This window comes from Mya arenaria, chromosome 12 (genome assembly GCF_026914265.1).
Source record: "Mya arenaria isolate MELC-2E11 chromosome 12, ASM2691426v1".
NCBI classification, from domain to species: Eukaryota; Metazoa; Mollusca; class Bivalvia; order Myida; family Myidae; genus Mya; species Mya arenaria.
The window spans coordinates 18,306,178-18,324,705 of record NC_069133.1 but is presented as its reverse complement, the minus strand read 5'-3'; the positions used below and the strand labels follow the sequence as shown (position 1 = coordinate 18,324,705).

The window sequence follows — 18,528 nt, the reverse complement described above, 5'->3', positions numbered from 1 at the left end:
ATGCGCACTTTGTGTGAAAATGGATAAATTAAGGGACTGTCACACCTAGCTGATTTTTATCGCCAGAGCTATAATTGAGCACAAATTTGAGAATTTTGGGAGATCGGTACTATAACAGCAGCAAAGCGGTATTACATCACTAGGAATATAGCATATAGTATATCGCCAGGACATCGACAAATTTTAAAGAGCATTTGCAGTGATACAGTATTTATACCGTACATCTGTAGTACAATGGCCGTGCAACGGTATCACTCAACTTTAGCTCTGGTCAGCGTTAGCACATCTGTAGAACAACGGCTGCACCTCAATATAACAAGATAGGTGATAATAAATTGGTATTTGCTAGCTGATCAGCTCTTACACTGGCACTAAATATTGCTACATTGGTAGTATGTGACAGGCTCTTAACAAATGTACTAAATATGTACAAGTATTTAAAATTCATACGTTCAAAGTTTTCATCACTTTCTTCAAAGCTCACAATCAGTTCTGCTCCACAATCCTCTGATGCAAGTTCAACAACAGATATGGTATTGCCACTGGGAGTATACCAAGATGCGACGTTTCTTAATCCGGGTGTCTTCACTGCTCCACTAACAGTGGCTTCTGACTCTATCACACTCTCTGTGTTTTCAATTTTGCATTTTTTAGAAGAAATCGAACTTCCAAATTCACGAAGGATATCTTTTAGTTCTTTTTCTAAAGAAACCTTATCCTCCTTGAGGCAAAAAAAGAAAAGATCAAAAACATCACCCTTTGTTTGACCATTTCTAAAAACCATATTTAGCACACCTTTTTTGGTTTTGAAACGCATCTCAACAAAATCTTTCATTTTGTTATCAAAAGTATTCTGAACTTGTTCAAGACAGTTTTTGATTTCTCGGACAATTTTATCCGCCTCTTCTTGAGAATGTAAACAGCAAACTACAACTGTCCGTTTTCCAGTATTAATATCCCAAAAAATGGAAGGATTTTTTGAACTTGTTTTTTCCATGAAAATAAGTAGAACATCTGGTATTTTCACATGATCACTATATTTAATGTCAGTGAATTTTACTTCGTTGAATCTCAACTTTTCATCTAGCCATTGCAAAGCTGCTTTTGATCCGCAAGCTTTCAAAGTTGTTGTAAAACCATCAGTTTTGACAGAAACATTCAATTTTGGATGTGTTTCTCTTAACATACTTTGAAAGTCTACATGGTTTACCATATTGCCTACACACTTTGGTTTTGTAAACTCATGTCTGTAACATACAGTCAAAGCACTGTTTAAATGTCCAATGATTGATTTTTTGGTATTTGAACTGCATGCAATAAATAATGAGGAACTCTCTTCTTCATAAAATGCAACATAATTCATGTTCATCTCTTCATCATGCAGCCTTTCAAACAACAACTTTATGTCAAAACCTGTTGCACAAATCTCCTCAACTTCAATATGTGAACTGGTTTTGAGGATAGTTTTCACAGTTTGTTTTACAATCTCTTTAAAACCAGGTTCTTCATCAAATCCTTTCTGCAAGTAAATGAGCAACTCCTCCCGTTTTACATCAAGGCGCAGCACACCTAAATGATGCAATTCCTTCACTTCTGATTGCCCGACATTTTCATTTTCACAGGCAATAAACAGCCATTTCACATAGTTTTTAATGTTTACTGGAACATCTCCTTCAAGTGCCTTACCATCAATGAAACACGTACATTTAATGAATAATTCTTCATGCTTTCCTGTTGACTGAGTGAGTAATGGTAATCTTTTATGACGTTCGGTCTTCTCCTTACAGTCTGGAAATGAATTATTTCAAGCCTAAAGCAACAAAAGTTATATGGTAGTTATATATTATTTATGCTACAAGGCGATTGACAACTATTTATCTTGACAAATATAGTCAGAGTATAACAAGAGCTGTCTCAGAGACAGCGCGCTCGACCTTATCCGCACTTTAAACCTGAATTCCTTAGTCAAATAATAAAACGACATCGTTTGCATTACATGCAAGATAATTATTTTACTTGACTGGTAAGAAAGTAGGATGGTTGAAAGGCCTAATATAAAATTTCAATGATATACATCAAGTATTTGCTGAGATCTTGCTTTATGCATGCTTGCATGCTTAACCTTAATACTTATTTTCTAAGATGAGTTATAAAGGGCCATGGTTTGCATTCATAATATGCAAAATAGAGTGATCTACGTGTAATTTGGTTTGATAGTTTGGAACACATTTCTAAAGTTTCAATGCATTACATGCTGTTTTTGATGAGATATTGACTTAAATGTGGTAACATGCAAAACCATAACCAGAATTTTTAATAATAAAGCAGCATAATTTGAATTATATGCACAATAAAGCATTATTTAACACCGACACCATGATGAGTAGTTTAGCTCTCCTTCTTCTTAGAATACTAGAGCTTAAAATGGCGAATATTTTATCTCCTGTTAAAACATCCGTGTCTGTGTCCTGTCATACACATGCATATATCAAAATGTCAATTATGTCAAACCTGCCAATATCTCAATCATGGAACAGTTCTGAGAAAGATTGCTATTTGACTATGAAAGCTATGGTAGGAAAACGATGGCTATGCATGCAAGTCCTATGTCAAACAGCAATACAAAATATCTGAACAGTTATCCAGATGTGTGACCTTGATCTATGACCCATCTAGATATGGGTCTTGCATGCTTCAAGCCCTCTTTTCATGATGAACATTTGTGCCAAGATATTTTAAAAACTCCCAAAGCATGATCAGATTATCTCCCAATGCATTGCCAGATTACAGCCTAAATAAGCCAAAATACAAGGCGGTGACTAATGATCCTTGACAGTGACATTTGACCTATAGACACGGGTTTTGTACACAACATGCCATCTCCTCATGGTGAATAGGTGTGCCAAGTTATTTCAAATTCCTCCAATACATGGGTACATTTAAGATGGGACAAGCCAAAATCGGACACAACAAAAAGAACCACAAGGTTGAGCAATAAATGTCCATCAAAGGAAATGGGTATCAAACTTATATGAATATGTACGTTAACCCTGTTATCAAACCATGTAATGAGTTAACAACTGTTCAAAGGGGCTAGACACCAGATGATAAAATTGCAAGAAACAAGTAAAAAATCAAAGACTTACATAAAATTGACAGTGTTGTGTACAACGCATTGAATCTTACTTACTGACGTATCAGATGGCTTACGAAACATGCATCTTTTGCAGTTTTTTCGCATTTTTCCAATATGAAATTTACTAGCGTTGTTTACCACGTAAATCCCAGTAAGTTTAAAGATAGCTTCGGTATATTTATTTATGCACATTAACTGATATGATTTAAACTGGCCTGTTTTTTTTAATTAAAGAAATATTCCTTAGGTGACCCTCAATCAAATTTCTTCTCCCCAGGTTGATTCCTAAAAAAAAGGATTTTAAAGTTTTTTCTGCCATGGGAACAACTTTGATTGAAGGTATCTGGAAGAGAATCAACCAAAGAACATTCTTGTGAAGTTTGGTTGGAATTGTCCCTGTGGTTTAGGAGGAGAAGTTGTTTGAAGGAAACTGTTGATGACGGACGGACGACGGATGATTATCCTATCACAAAAGCTCACGATTAGTGCTCATATAAGCTTAAGACACAAAATCAGGGTTCAACCCAAATACAAAGTAATGTGAGCTTTACTTGGCTCCGAAACAGTGCAACACATTGCCTTGGTGAGTGGAATGTGCAAACAAAGTTTTATTGAAATCCCTCAAGAGGTATGGGAATCATAATATTAAGTTGAAAACTAGAAAGAGTAAATGATACTGCTTTTCTAAATTTTAATTGAAATCTTGTTATCAAGGTGGCAAGTGTTGACTTTATATGGCTACTTCATTTTACTTTCACTTACATGTAGCAGAAATGAAATTTCTAATAGTAGCTATTTCTGAATAAGGCAGCAATGTAAATGTTATACTTATCATTTGTCAACACCTCGTTGTGAAAACTGGCTGATGGTGTGTACATGTACGTATTCAGACTTAATTTTGCTATTGTTACCTTCTTTTGAATCAACTTGGTCATCTTTTATGGTCCCATCCAGTCTCCACTTTGTTGGAGTTCCGTCAATGTCTCTAACCTCAAATATTTCTCCATCAAGTACAAGATATTCTTCTTCAAAATATGCCTCTTTTTGATTTATGAGAGATGAACGCCCAGTTTTTCTGTTTTTTAATGTCCATTTGTTTAAAATCTTCTTTAACACATAATCTCCATATGACAATGGCTTTTCCACTTTCCCTTCATTTGCTTTCCAAACGCCTTTAGCGTTCGTCATAGAATTTGCATCAAAACGTTTGAGGGATGTTGACATATCATCTTGTTGTTGGCCTGGACCACTGTTAACATCTTAAATATAGAGAAGTATATTTTCAAAGTTTAAATATCTTTTTGTTTTTGTAATACGTGATTTCTGGTGGTTCATACATTCATGCCATTATTTCAAAATATACTGGAACAGAATATTTTTCAGGTGACCTTGAGGTGGGCTTCTTCAATAATGCTGGAAATTCATATCATGAACTAATTTCATAATATCTTTTTTTCTAGATGGGACTGTATTCAGTCATGGTACACATAAGTACTTTTATCAGAGCCTATATACAATTATATAAATTAGATTTAAAATAGAACTGCAACAAAATTATTTGTAATTGATTTTTTTAAGATACATGTAATAACTGTTTTCTAAGTTGAAATGCTGGTATGAAAATGAAAAAAACACATGACAAATTTAAGAAAACCACTATCCTGTTCTCTTTGACCTACTTTATATGACAACTTTAAATGCAAATCACTTTCTGCTTATAGAAAATTTGTATCAAGTGATCATTAATATAAATTTCAAAGAAAAAGATGTGGACACAAGCATTTTTGAATATTAAGTGCAATTTTTTTTTTTAGGTATCAAACGAGAAAATGACTTTTCGGGGTATATTAACATTGGTGTTTGAATGTGATTATGTGCCCACTCATTTGGTAATCCTTCAATGAATGCACAGCTATTTTAACTTTTACTCCGAAGTTAGAGCCTAATCTTGAAGGTAGGTGACTGGAACATACACACTGCTCAATATACTGAACATTTGTACATTACTTAAAGGGGTTAAGGAGTGGTCAGAAAGTGATTTGCGATCCTCAAGTGTGTCTTTAAACTTGATGGTACTAAATAGTGAAAGAGTAAGACAGCTATACCTATTATTAACTACGGTGTGTTACAATTTGTATATCATGCATTAATAAAGATAAATCTAGCTTGCATTATAACCTTTCAAAGTGTCTTGTGTGTTGTGAGATTGTTTTGACAGAGAGGTCTCAATTTTAGATGCTACATCAGGTCTCTGACTTCCCTTAAGGGGTGTTGGTGAACTTCGATCACGCCAGCCTTCTCTGACGTTATCATTCCCTGGAATAGATATGGAACATTTCAGAAAAAGACATATCACTGTAAAAAGATATGATGACGTGAACAATATATTTGAGAGAAGTTTAATGCCGCAACTCTACTTTAAAATTTGGATCAGTGTTGTTTGTTTAAATATTATTGATAATTGATAAAATAATTTTTAATAAAATTGATACTAATTGATACTTGAGCATTTAGAAATGTTTGAAAAGGTAAGATAATAGATCAAAGAAGTCCATTATTCTACATATAGTCACTATTATCAAAGAAAGGATTTACCCACAATCAAGGCGGGAATCAGGAAGTTCTGCCAGTTAAATTATTATCATATCAATATTGGTTGACATCTCGCTGCTACTTAGCTTTCAAAATAATCTATATAAGGAAGTTTTGAATCCGCGGTTTATATGTCTGTTTTTTGCATTAATGGCTATAGAGATATTTTTTAAGTAATAAAAACAAAAGTCTCCTGTGTACTGCGCTCCTCCTCAATAATATATACGTATCTGTATATGAAGTTTGAAGCAAATACCTCACATACTTTTACCATTTTGCTCAGGACATAGAAGACCGACACAAACACACAAGCACGCACAAGCCTACCTGATTCTGAATATTCCATAGCTTCAGCCATATGTTGTTTATCATCATGATCATTATTGTCGCCATCTTTAGCAGTTATGAAAAATATTAAAGAAGGTATTACTAACAACAACTTCCAATGCCCATAACTTAGAAAAGGGACAGTTGATTCTTGACACCAAATTTGAATGATAATTGGTTGTATGTTAGAGAAATTTAGAGAACTGTAAATACAGTTTTTCCGATTGGTTCATAAATCTACAGCAATATATAAGATGAGGCTATCAAATCTGACCGAGATATTCTTTCAATAAACATATTACCTAAATTTGGTAAATGGAAGTATGCTTCTAAAGTTATCGATCAGAAAAGACAGATTTTAGGTAATTTCTGTGATAAAAAGAGTTATAACTCACGTGACTTGATAAGTATTTCTGGCTAATTAAATTTTCCCATGTATATTGCTTATACACTTTCTGACCAAATTCTGTCATGATTGAAGAAATATTTCTAAAGTTATTGATAGGACAAAACAAATTTAAGGTAATTTCTATAATGACAGAGTGATAACTCTGAGATGACTTGAGCAATAAAAATGGTTAACAAACTTTTCAAAGATTTTATATGAATACACATTTAGACCAAATTTAGTAATGATTGGACAAATGCTTCTAAAGTTATTGATCAAACAAGACAGGTTTTAGGTAATTTATATAAGTCAAGGGTAATAACTCTCCAGTGACTCAAGTAATGTGGCTGGTTAAATAATGTCATATATTTATGACCAAATTTGGAGATGATTGGACTGAGGCATACTGGACTCAGCCTGCCCAGACCATCCACCTTAAATGCTGCAAGTAACACTATAATATATATTAACTCCCAATGAACGGGTGTGTAAAACTGGTATAAAAACATATTTTGTTATGCTAAGGAGAATGAAGAAACAAAACAACTAGCATAATAGCTGTATAACATTTAGAGAATGATGAAGGTAAATGGCCTTATCTTGTTTACCGTATTGAAATAGTATACATGTTCAACAGGGGTCAAACGCTAGTAGTGTTCGAACAACCTACCAAGTTTGAGGTTCCTATGCCAAAATGTTCATCATATTTGGCCTTAACCTATGATCTAATGACCTCAAAATCATAAGGGTTCATCTATTTGTTATGCCTAACCTGCCTACCATGTCTGAGGTCACTGGGCCGCAGAGGTCTTCAATTATTGAAGTTGCTTTTGAGATGGAAGGATGGACAGATGGACAGACACAGATAGACACTCCGATTACTATAGGAGGGCACAAAAACGAAGATTAATATGCCAACAAATATTTTTTAAAGGAATGGATTTATCAGAACTAAATAGGTAAATGACTATAGTGTTAAAGCCAGGAAATGTCTACAAACAAGCATTTCAATATTTTAATAACTGCATTGCGTGTTTAGATATTGTTATTGAATTTAAAATGCTGGCTATACAAGACATTTTAAAGTTTTCAGTGTCATTTCCTGGATTTTCTAACTTAAGCCCTACGATATGCAAAGGATGGAAACAGTAGACTTTGTTGATCATTGATACAGTAGCAAGGTTTGGTCTACCGACCAACCAACCGCACAAACGATAAACAGGCAAAGCAGAACAGTCCAACTCCCTTCAAGAGATGCATAGAAATGGACAACGGAAGTTGTAAATAAAGATTGTGGTTTGAAAGAAAAGAATTGTATTTCTCCGTCTGCAAATAGAGTTGGGAATCTAATCATAGAAATACTTGGGGTTTACCTATACGTTATTATTATTTGTTTTATTGATAAGTTTTCCCAAGTTAATGCATACTTTGATAAAATTTAACTTTTGCGTTCTATCTTTATTAAGGATTGTTGGGATAAGAGTGAGGTTTGTGCACATAAACTGGTTTAAACCCACAGTAAATTTACACTTTACTGACCGTTCCAAGGCGGTACCTAACTATTCTTGATTAACATACCTGTTTTTTTATATTAAGTATGTATGCATTGTGCTGTTTGTGGAGTTCTGTGCTGTTCTTATATGTTTCTTGTTTGTGATTTTGTGTTCTATGTCTTTGGCGTTTGTTTAATGCCACTAAACCGGGTTTATGTTTAAACTTTTTGCTTATGAGCTTGTTTCTGTAGCTTTTTGCATAAATATTAATATGCATTAACCCATAATGATAAACCTTTATGTGTGATCTTGACCATTGAGGTAGAATGCGGGTCAATATGAAATATGTACTAAACACATTTGAAAGTAATTTCGAAATCCCCTCCAGCATGACAAAGTCAAAGCCTGGACATGCCTTACTACACTCTTTCTACCTGCACACATGCAACATTCCATAATAATTAAGTGTGACATTGAACTTTGAGGTAGGGTCATCCAACACATTGCCTTTATGTACCAGACACAAGTGACAATTTTCAATTACTTCCGCAAATGACAGGGTTACAGACAAGACAAGTAAACTCTATTTATGTGCATATATGTAGCATTCCGTAATGATAAAACTCTGAGTGTGACTTGAACTTGAATAAGGCTTGTAGGTATTGCACCTTTTTGCACCAAACACATGTGTCGATTAATTTTAAGATCCCTCTGTACCTGACATTCAGAGAAGGTACAGACGCCCAGACGTGATCAACTATACTGTATCTGCATACATCAATCGTTCCAAAATCACTATGGGGGAATGGACACCGGATATAGCTCAAAAAGTGATACACCGATAAGCGTTTGCTTTTGATACATGGAACGTTTTCTATCATTTTTTGTATTTTATGGTTATAATATTTATCAAAATCGAAGAGTTTCAAATAACTTGATCCTGTGCAATTTACGACTATGATGGAAATGTGTCTCCTCTTTTGTATAATAGCCCAAATTCTCGCCAAAAGTTGCATAATCGCTCACAAATGTTCATTTATGTGGTACAATTTCAAACATAAATCAACAAATTGAAAATCATAATAAAAACTGAATCGAGCGATTTCTTTGTAATAACATAATCTAGTAATGTGTTAGATATCATTACGATATGTTTTGTTGTTACGGAGATATTCATACCTATTGATGCCCTGGCGGTGAAAGGGGGATAGATGAAGCAGATAAATAACTGCACAGGGGATAGCTATTAAGTGGACTGAGGATAGTAACGATGTTTTTAGAATAAAGAGACTGTGATAATGATTACGGCCATTTACCTATACGCGAGCTCGAGGGAAATTGTTTGATGTTGTCCATATCGAGGGATGAGAGCAAACAAATGTTGCTGTTTTTTGTATCTGTATGCACTTAAAACTGTTTCATTCACACAGTTGAGTTAACCATGATGTGTTTTTCACAAGCATCAACGTTCGAGTCGCAAATGTCTAAATATTTGAAATACGCCGGTTTTCTGATTTATAGAGGAACACAAAACATATGGCCGTAGAATTTATGTGTTGTTTGTTGTTCATATATATAATATTGCTTTGGAAATCAAGTAGGTACGTTTTTACACACTGAAAGTCATCAGTAGGGAATGAGATTTTGTGATCAAATTTGGACACGTGAAGCTTTTTTCTAAGCATGGGTCGATGTTGCTATTACTTAGAACAGACTATTAATGGTCTCTGCTCGTTCACTTCAGTGAGAAAGTATGTATTGTGACCAACCCTGATAATTAAGCAGCTTGCATATATACGTTCAATTAGGAGAGCATGGATCAAACTCATTGTTAACTAAAGTTTGCTCAGTAATTTCTTATAAAATTGTACTCCCACTTTTTGCAGATTATTTGAAAGTTGGAAAAAGACATATATGTATATTGTATATTACCAGTGTTACCATCAATTTTTGACCTATTTTACATGTTATCACCAGAACACACTTGTCAACTTTGAAACTATCCTCAGTACATAACACGGCTATCCCAAGTACAGTACTGTGGACATTTCTAAGGGCATATCTTTAACAGTTTAAATGTTACATTGCCAGTTCGTACAATAAAAATAGTTGAGCTTATGCTTGTGAAATCCTTCGATTCAGATTTTTTATTTATTCGATATGTTTCCTAAAAATATCAATTTTTGTCGAAATTCTGTTAAGTTTCGAGGTGATCATCTCAGATTTGAAGAAACATTTTTCGAGGTCTGCTAAATCGTAAGCACTTTAATGTATAGCATAGGCCAAATTTAGCATTCAGCTATTAGTTCAAACACTTGTTTCATTTGTGGATACGGTAGATATGCAGCAAGATCTTACTTCTGGAAAAGAAAAACAACTGCATAATTGTCTGTTTACTTATTATGAGCTATATCCGGTGTCCGTTCCCACACAGTGACAATGATAAGCCAATAAGTATGAACTTTCAAGAGGCATAGTTCAACCTGTTGTTTACTTACTTCTTTATAAACAAGCCAACATTGAATAAGTTATTCCAAATAAAATATGTTAAATAGATATTTAATCCTGTTAAATTGATTATTCTTTCAGCAAGGAACATAGCTCAAAGGGGCATAATGTGAACACACCTGGCGTTCATATGAAGCAAAATTGACAGGTTTGTGTAGCTTAGTAACTTTTACCTTGAAGTTAAGCATCTTGACCTCGGTGCGACACGTTACCGTCGTATTGTGTCATTTAATCAAAATCACATCAGTTATGGACCGAACATAAAAGTTGGACGGATTGAATGACGAACGACAAAAGTGATTCCTATAAAGCATCTACCTCACTTTTTTAACAGGGGTTATGATAAAGTAAACCAATCATTACAAGTTACCTAATACATAAGCTAGTGCTGTGTTTCATTTCTGAAAATGTAAATGGATATTGTTGTTGTATTTTTCAGCTATTCATATTTGGTAAATCATCCTATTTTGCACTTGTTAAGGTCAGACGGAGACAGTTTTAACCGATACATTTTCCATTGTATACACTTAAAACCAAAGTGACACTGTAGTAAACATTCTGTTCATTTAAGTAGAATCGAACCACTTATATTCTTACCAGAACTGAAATCACATGCGTTTGGTTTCCTCTCATCTTCAGATGATGATGAAGACCTCTCTGCTATTTGGAGCTTAGGTTTCTTCCCATTATGCACAATCAGTTGGTGAAACACACCATCTACACTAACTAATTCTTTGCTTTCAAAGAAAACGTCATAAGCCTTGATATTCTTTAACGTTGTCAGGTTGTTAGTTTTCAAATCTCGAATGCACCAGACTCTTCCTTGTTTTGAAATCTCGTATTCCCCGTTGCTTTTCAACTTGTCACTGCCAGCTGATGTATCAAATCCATAGCTAGAAGCATCACCTTGTAAGCTGACATGTTTCGATCTTCCAGATTGTCTTATGCTTCCAGCTGATTGATGATTGTTATTTCCTTGTAATGCCTTTGGTGGTCCCTTTCCTGTATATTTAAGTTTTGGCTGAATATTTTTATTATTAAATGAATTGTGCATCGTATATTTGAATTGTGTAGGTGTTTCCTGGAGCGTTGATCTCTCCATAGTTCTGTATCCATCACTATCTGTTATAGACAAATAATTTAGTTATTTATTTGTAAAATCAAATTATTTTAGCTCTTTTTATACAAAATATATTAATGAATATCAAGGTCATGAGGGATCACCATGATGTCACTTTAACTGCATGATATGTGTATTTCATAACTTCAAGCGAAATTATTTGGTATTAAAATACAATAACAGCATTGCCCGATATCGCTCCACTAATTAAAAGGACCAACAATTTAATGGTTATTAATGATGTTGCTGCGTGAAAAGGAAGTAAGTGGTTGTCTAGAAATGTGATGGTTATTCAGATTATTCTGAGGGACAATTGATGTGATGGCAATGGAAGCCTACAGTTGCTATGGAAGTCAATTTATGCTAAGGAAGTCATTGATTGCTATGGGTGAAGGAAATTTGATAGGGTAAATGTTGTTGCTAAGGTAGTCATTGGTGGCTAAAAGAAGTGTAAAGAAAGCATTATGACTCTTCGGTGATGTTCCATTTATTATTCACTTTGCAAGAAGACATGTTTAAAAGGATTTCTATGTTGTGTGCATTTCGATTGTTTTTGATGTCATATATTGCTAAACCATTTTCATTGGAGCTATAGACATGCACATCTGTTGTTATCGAAACATTAATAGATGTCTCTTAATGCATGGCTCGTTCTCTTCCACAAGATTTGACGTTGGGAGATTTGGAACAGATTGTGGATGTTGCGTTGATAAAATAAAAATTGGACATAAATGTTAAGAAAATAAGTGAAGGAATGTTACATTAACAGGGGGGATATGTCAGATTAACAGGTTGAATATTTTATTAAAATCCTTCAAGAGGTTATGGGACCACACAATCTATGGCTTAAGCCGTATACCTTTAACTGTGACATTGACCCTAAGCCAGCATGGAATGTGAGTTATGCACTTCATCTGTACATGGGAAATATTTGACCTGAGTTTGTTGAAATTTTTAGAAGGGTTGTTAGACATACAGAGTGAACAAGAAAGTCAACTCAAAATATATGAACAGTTGACTTTCAAATATTGCCATTTAGCCGGCTTTCTTGGAATGATAGACCTACGGGCATACATCTAAAGAAATATCACATCCCCTCTAAAGCAGCAAGGTTGGGGGAGGGGGGACATTTATTTTTTTCAGCGACAAGCATTTACCAGAAATACCTGAAAAACAAAAAACACATGCCAGTATGCAATGTTCTCTTTGAGTTTCTTGTTTAATGGTTATCGACATTTTATCTTCCTGCAGTTGACTACTCCGTGGAAGAAGTTTTGGTGGTTTTCCAAATAGGTTGTGTGGTGTTTCTTAATAATATAAAACATATTTAGTTGTTGAAGTTTCTTTATTATCCGCAGTTTATAACAGCGAGACTTCTAAAACAACATAATTGTTCCGCTTTTATCAGTACAAAAGGGCCAATATGGTCCTATATCGCTTGTATGCGTATCTTTGGATATTTCAAGACAGTAATTTGGTGCTAAAGAGGCTTTGTTTGCTTAGACAAAAGGAGGTTCTAAGGGAGTAAGTGGACGGTTAGGAAGTACATGGTTGCTAAGGATTGGGATGGAAAAAAGGGAAGCAAGTCATTGCCACCGGGAACTTTAAAAATGTGGTTTCTAGAGATGTTAAAGTGTGCTAGTGATGTCCATGTTTATTTAGATAGGATATGGTTGCTAGGGAAGCAAGCTGCTACAAAAAGGGTTACTTGGAAAAAATGTATCAAAAATGTATTCACCTAGCCAAATAGTGAAAAAGAGCCCGCCCCCTGGCAGCAATATTTCTTACATACCAACAGGGTTTTAAAGAGTTTGAAAGAGAGAAACCCAACATTTCCTTGAAATATTTTTGAAATCGGACAAAATCGGGCAAAATGTTAAAAAGGAGAAGGTTTTTCCTTCGGGTTGCCATAGAGACATCTGGGAAGGACCACCAATGATTATCAGGTGAAGTTCAGTTGAAGATGGTCCAGTGTTTAGGATGATATGTCATTTAAAATAAAAACTTAAAAACAAAAACATTGACGACGGACTGACAATTGACAGAGATCGATTCCCATAACTCAACCTTGGGACTTTGTTCTCTTATGAGATAAAATGTCTTCACAACAAAGACAACTAGATGGTTGTTTTTGTCAATGGGGTTCACAAGATATGGAACAGACACGAAATATAAGCAGACGCCTGATTTTAATTACAATTCATACCGAATTTTGCTTTCAAGTGCAAAACGGTGAAGATTTAGTACAATACGATTAATTAAAGTAATTTAAACAAGCTACTTGATTTGTTTTAAATATCATAAAAGCGTCAAGGGTGAAGCTTTTTTCCTTTTTTTTCAATTTAAACACAAGATGTTGGTAAAATGCATACTGTCCTAAATTGCTACTTTCCTGACATTACATAGTAAGACCTATTGATATATATGTAATGTAATAACATTGTCGTGTCTATGATTTTGTTAAGAGTTTCAATACAAATTGAAAACACAACATTGGATCTCTTGACTTTTAGACCAGGACGAGGTTACTCCGCCAGTCAATGATATGCTAAATATCATTGAAATATTTATTCTAGTTACTGCCATCCTTTTAATTGAACATGATCTTGACCTTTCAGTTTTTGAGTGTAAACAAAATAAATTGTGCTAGCCAAAAAGTATCACAAAGATTATTTCCTTTTAAAGTCCAACTTAAGAATGTAAATTTTTCACAAACTTTACCTGACCAAAGTACTGCGCAAAGCTTAATTTGTTAAAAGGGTCTTAAGAAGTTGAGGAAAGCACATTAGCTAAATGTAATTTGAACTGTTGGATTTCAGTAATACTATGAACTATTTATCGCTGTTTTATCGCTGAAAACAGCCATTAATGCAATGTTTTTCTTATAATGTATATGAATTTGCAGTTTATTTTTAAGATTAAGAATCACTCATAATGGTTGTTTACATTCTTAACATTAGTACTGGTAATGTTTGCATTGTTCTTTATCTTAGTTTTCAAGATGTTATCTTAATGTAAGAGCTTGCATTACAACGATGATAATTGTTATAACATAAGCTTATCAAATAAATATCGTTTAATAATTTCAGCCGCAAATAAAATCGAAACATTACGTAGGATATGGTGTACTTGATCTTGTTATACATAGCTGTTTCGATCTTAAACGTTCAATATATTTAAATAAAAAATATGATTTCAAGCGTTTAATATAGCCTACTTTTGAAAGATATCAGAATATATATGATGTTTAGGCAGTAGTATCAATCCCTTATATATATCATAAAAAGGCATAAAGACAGATCCTAATAATAAGTATATAACTGTAATGTATATTTAAAAAAATAGCCTTGATGTGTCGTCTATTCTTTGTCTAGTTGTTAAGTTTTTTTGCGCAGAAATATAATTGAGCTTATGTTGTTTTTTCCAAGTTTTTCCAGACAAGCAAGGTCCATGACATGAACTTAAGGCTCTGTTATTCAGGGAATCTACTATACGGGGATTGTCACCTGTTCTGATGTTTTCCTCAATGGTCGCGGCAGCTTGGTTTGTAGGTCGATTTCCGGATAAGCTAGTGCTTGGACATAAAATTCCAGATTGCATCTGCTGACTATTTTCCTTTGAAGAGTAATCTACCCTCCCAACCCCCTTTATCGGGATGCCTGGTGTTGACTCTGACATCACTGAAATCTTTGATGACACGCTTAAACAGAATATGAATTCTTAGTAAAGAGATGCCGTTAAAACTTATCTATGTTTGTTTTTCATAATATAATGTTTAGTAATATACAAATAGTACGAAATTGTGCATGACAAAAGCATGCCAAATCAAATGAAATGAAAATTGCATTTTGTTATCTCCAGTTTTTGAAAAACAATCTTATGCCAAGGAAAAACAGAACAGATGTACGACAATGATTATGTTGAAATGAAACTGCAATGAAACTATGTAGTTAAACTCGTGATATTCATCAATGATGTATTAAACATGTAGAATTTCAGATGATGATATGAGATGAAGTTAGGAGATGATCAGGTCATCAGATTGCAGTTACAGTTACAGTTTGAGATACCTTTTAACGAAAGAAAATACTTTTATGTCAGTGGTTTTAGTACAGCTGTCTCTAAGCTCTGGAACATACTGACTTTAATGATAAGACAGTCTGCCTCTTTAGACACTTTTTAGAAAAGCCCCAAAACGCACTATTTAGAGACTTTTATACGCTGATTTAGATATATTGGTCCAGTTACATTTGATGCACTATTAAAGAGACTTTTCGATATTATTTTGAATATACATAGCTTAAGGAAAGTGATGATTTTAATGGTTTTATTGTCGTTTCTTTCATATGCTTTTAAATTCACTTTTTATGTATTTTTTTCTGGGGTTTTTTCTTTGTTAATGGGCATTCATTATACTCAGTTCTAGTTTCAGTTTTTAAATTGTTTTTTTTTTCAATCAAACAAGCATTAGTTGGAAAGTGTATTGAAAGCTTATTTGCTAAAAAAAAAATGTCTTTACGTAATCAATTGGTGTTCGCATTTTATTTTATTTATTTTTTTGATTTTTTTTTTTTTGGGGGGGGGGGGGCGGGGATCGACAGACAAAATTCGGTCGCTTTCAATATGATCGATTTTGACGTATTGCTTAACAAACTATATCATATTAATACAAATTAAGCCTTTTTTTCCTTCCAAGGGAGCAACAATACACTTAACGGTTTATTTGTTCTAGTTTCTAGTTAAAAAACAGGTAAAACACTATTTAGTATGACGTCACTGAAAAAAAACATGAATCGCTCACATAACCATTAACCGAAATAGATTACAGGATAATAGGCTCTTATATGTTTTTTTGAAGATATAAGCCTGCATATACAGTTTAAAGGCATGCTCCCCTGCTGATTTAATTATCTTGGTAAGGTATTTATGTGAGCCATAAGCTTTCAAGGCAAATACTTCGTGCTCTATTTGTCTATAAGAAAACTATTAATAAACAAGTCCAAAAATAGATCTGGATCAAAACTAGTAATATTATCGTTATTAAATAGTCTTTTTATAGATCTAATTTAATTAAAATACATGATCTTAATACTTTTTATGTTACTTATATTGCCAAACTTGAATATAAGAATTATTGTAAACACTTTTATCGCAGTCAAGTATCACTTAAAGCCCAATACTTAACAACGGAAAACGAAAGTAGATATATCTAAATACCGTGTTTTCTGCACATTTCTTTTAAATTAAACTCGGTATCCTTCATAACCACACATATATATGTTAAAAGCAAAGGACAGTGAATAAGTTGATGCTTAATCGTGTCTGCGTTGATTACCTGTATTGTTTTAAAAGGTGATTCACAACATCCGATACAATTTTAACACCCAGCAAGTCAGTCGATTTACTTCCTTGTTCCAATTTTTAAAGGTTATATTGATCTGAGCCCATCTGATAAAGTTAACTTAATAACCGGGTTGTATTGCTTATATGCAGTTTTATACGAAGCGCTCCACAACTATATGCCCTTTTATCCTGCCATTTATCCATATTTCAATAACAAGGTGCCGTGTAAACTTTAGTTTATGACGATAGTAGACCACGTGATGTTTATCTAAAGTCAGATGGTCATGTGACCGCGAAAACGAACTTCTTTTCAATATTCTGCAATGTCAGAAGAAGAGCACAAATACTGTTTCAGTATCTTTTCAATGAACCACTAACAGCCGACCTCAACAATCACTCGCCCATCATTATGCAAAATAATGACACTGGCAAAACAATCGACCTGAAATCTACATGTGATGTGAAAACCTTACCCCACCCGCAAATGCTGGAAATTGTTAAACAGCATTCAACGAAACTCGATGATAGTTTATTCCATTTCTGTGGTGAATGACAAAATCTCACTTACAACAGAAATGAATGATCTATTTGCCGGTGCATTTCTGAACATCCAACACTATCAACATCAATTAAATTCATTTAATATGTGGCGATTGTTTGTAAACACTCGTGATCTTGAATCTTGACCTGTGTACTGTACTATGTGACTTGCGGAATAATTGTTACATCATCAGATAATGTTTGGAGACTGATCCATAGGTATGCACGTTTAAAAAGTTTTTTTTGTTTTTAATTGATATTGAGGTATTAAAATGCAATGACTTTGAATATAAGCGTATTGAAAAAGTTGAACAGTTTTAAGAACTATTTTGGGGGCGAATTAAGAATGGATACCGAGTGTGATGACGTCAACAGTGAAAAAACAGTTGCCCCCCCCCCCTTATTTTTAAAGCTTCTTAATAATTTAAGGTGTACAGTGTTTAATTAAACAAAGTAGCAGGATAAATACTAGGTAAGTGTCGTGGATGGAGAAAGTTAAAGTTATCTGGCTCAGCTACTTCCTCCATCTACAGGGCGGGTAATCGACCTGCACCGTACCATTTCAAATGTAACCAAAAACAGACTATCTTGGATCTAAAAATGTACGTTTTTAACTATTTCTCCGTTTTTAGAATAAACTTGAAGAAGAAATATAGTTATAAACCAGCTCCTCACTTTCCCACATCTTTTGGTACTACGTTGAGTAGAAACTCATTATAGAACAAAAGTTACATGTGCATGGTAAATTGAATAAGCGTGAAATGGTAACGATTTGACAGGGTAACGTGCAGTGTTTCTGGCTATTTCTCATCTTTTTTTTGTCCAGGAAAGTTATTTTATTGGTAAACTCTCCTAATATGTAGTGCCAATTTACATTTCATGTTCAATGACAAAATTCCAAATATAATCAAGCACTATTATTCAGTTAAATTGTCGTATTTCTGTTTTGGTACGGCGCAGTGCTATAAAATAAATGATAAAGTGCAGTGAACATTTTCCCAGTATAACCAAACGACATTGTCGTCGTATCTTTCAGACTGATAATACGCACAGACCAGCACAGATCGCCAGTAAGTTGCAG

The 18,528-nt window shown here is 34.0% G+C and overlaps 1 protein-coding gene across 6 annotated transcripts in view; it reads right to left on the bottom strand.

Annotated features, from left to right (window-relative positions):
- Positions 1 to 17,145, bottom strand: part of LOC128212369 (uncharacterized) — a 34,650-nt gene extending 17,505 nt beyond the window's left edge. For 4 of the 6 annotated variants that reach the window (XM_052917795.1, XM_052917794.1, XM_052917798.1 and 1 more), the window contains exons 1-7: positions 16,900 to 17,145; positions 15,071 to 15,264; positions 11,042 to 11,566; positions 6,056 to 6,121; positions 5,315 to 5,452; positions 4,048 to 4,395; positions 451 to 1,788 (exon numbers count right to left, since the gene is read on the bottom strand). In XM_052917795.1, the coding sequence (XP_052773755.1) occupies positions 451 to 1,788; positions 4,048 to 4,395; positions 5,315 to 5,452; positions 6,056 to 6,121; positions 11,042 to 11,566; positions 15,071 to 15,242 (2,587 nt within the window). In that variant the 5' untranslated portion in view covers positions 15,243 to 15,264; positions 16,900 to 17,145. The remainder of the gene's footprint in view (positions 1 to 450; positions 1,789 to 4,047; positions 4,396 to 5,314; positions 5,453 to 6,055; positions 6,122 to 11,041; positions 11,567 to 15,070; positions 15,265 to 16,899) is intronic. The other 2 variants (XM_052917800.1, XM_052917799.1) reach the window with 2 other exon arrangements.
- Positions 17,146 to 18,528: the final 1,383 nt, after the last annotated feature.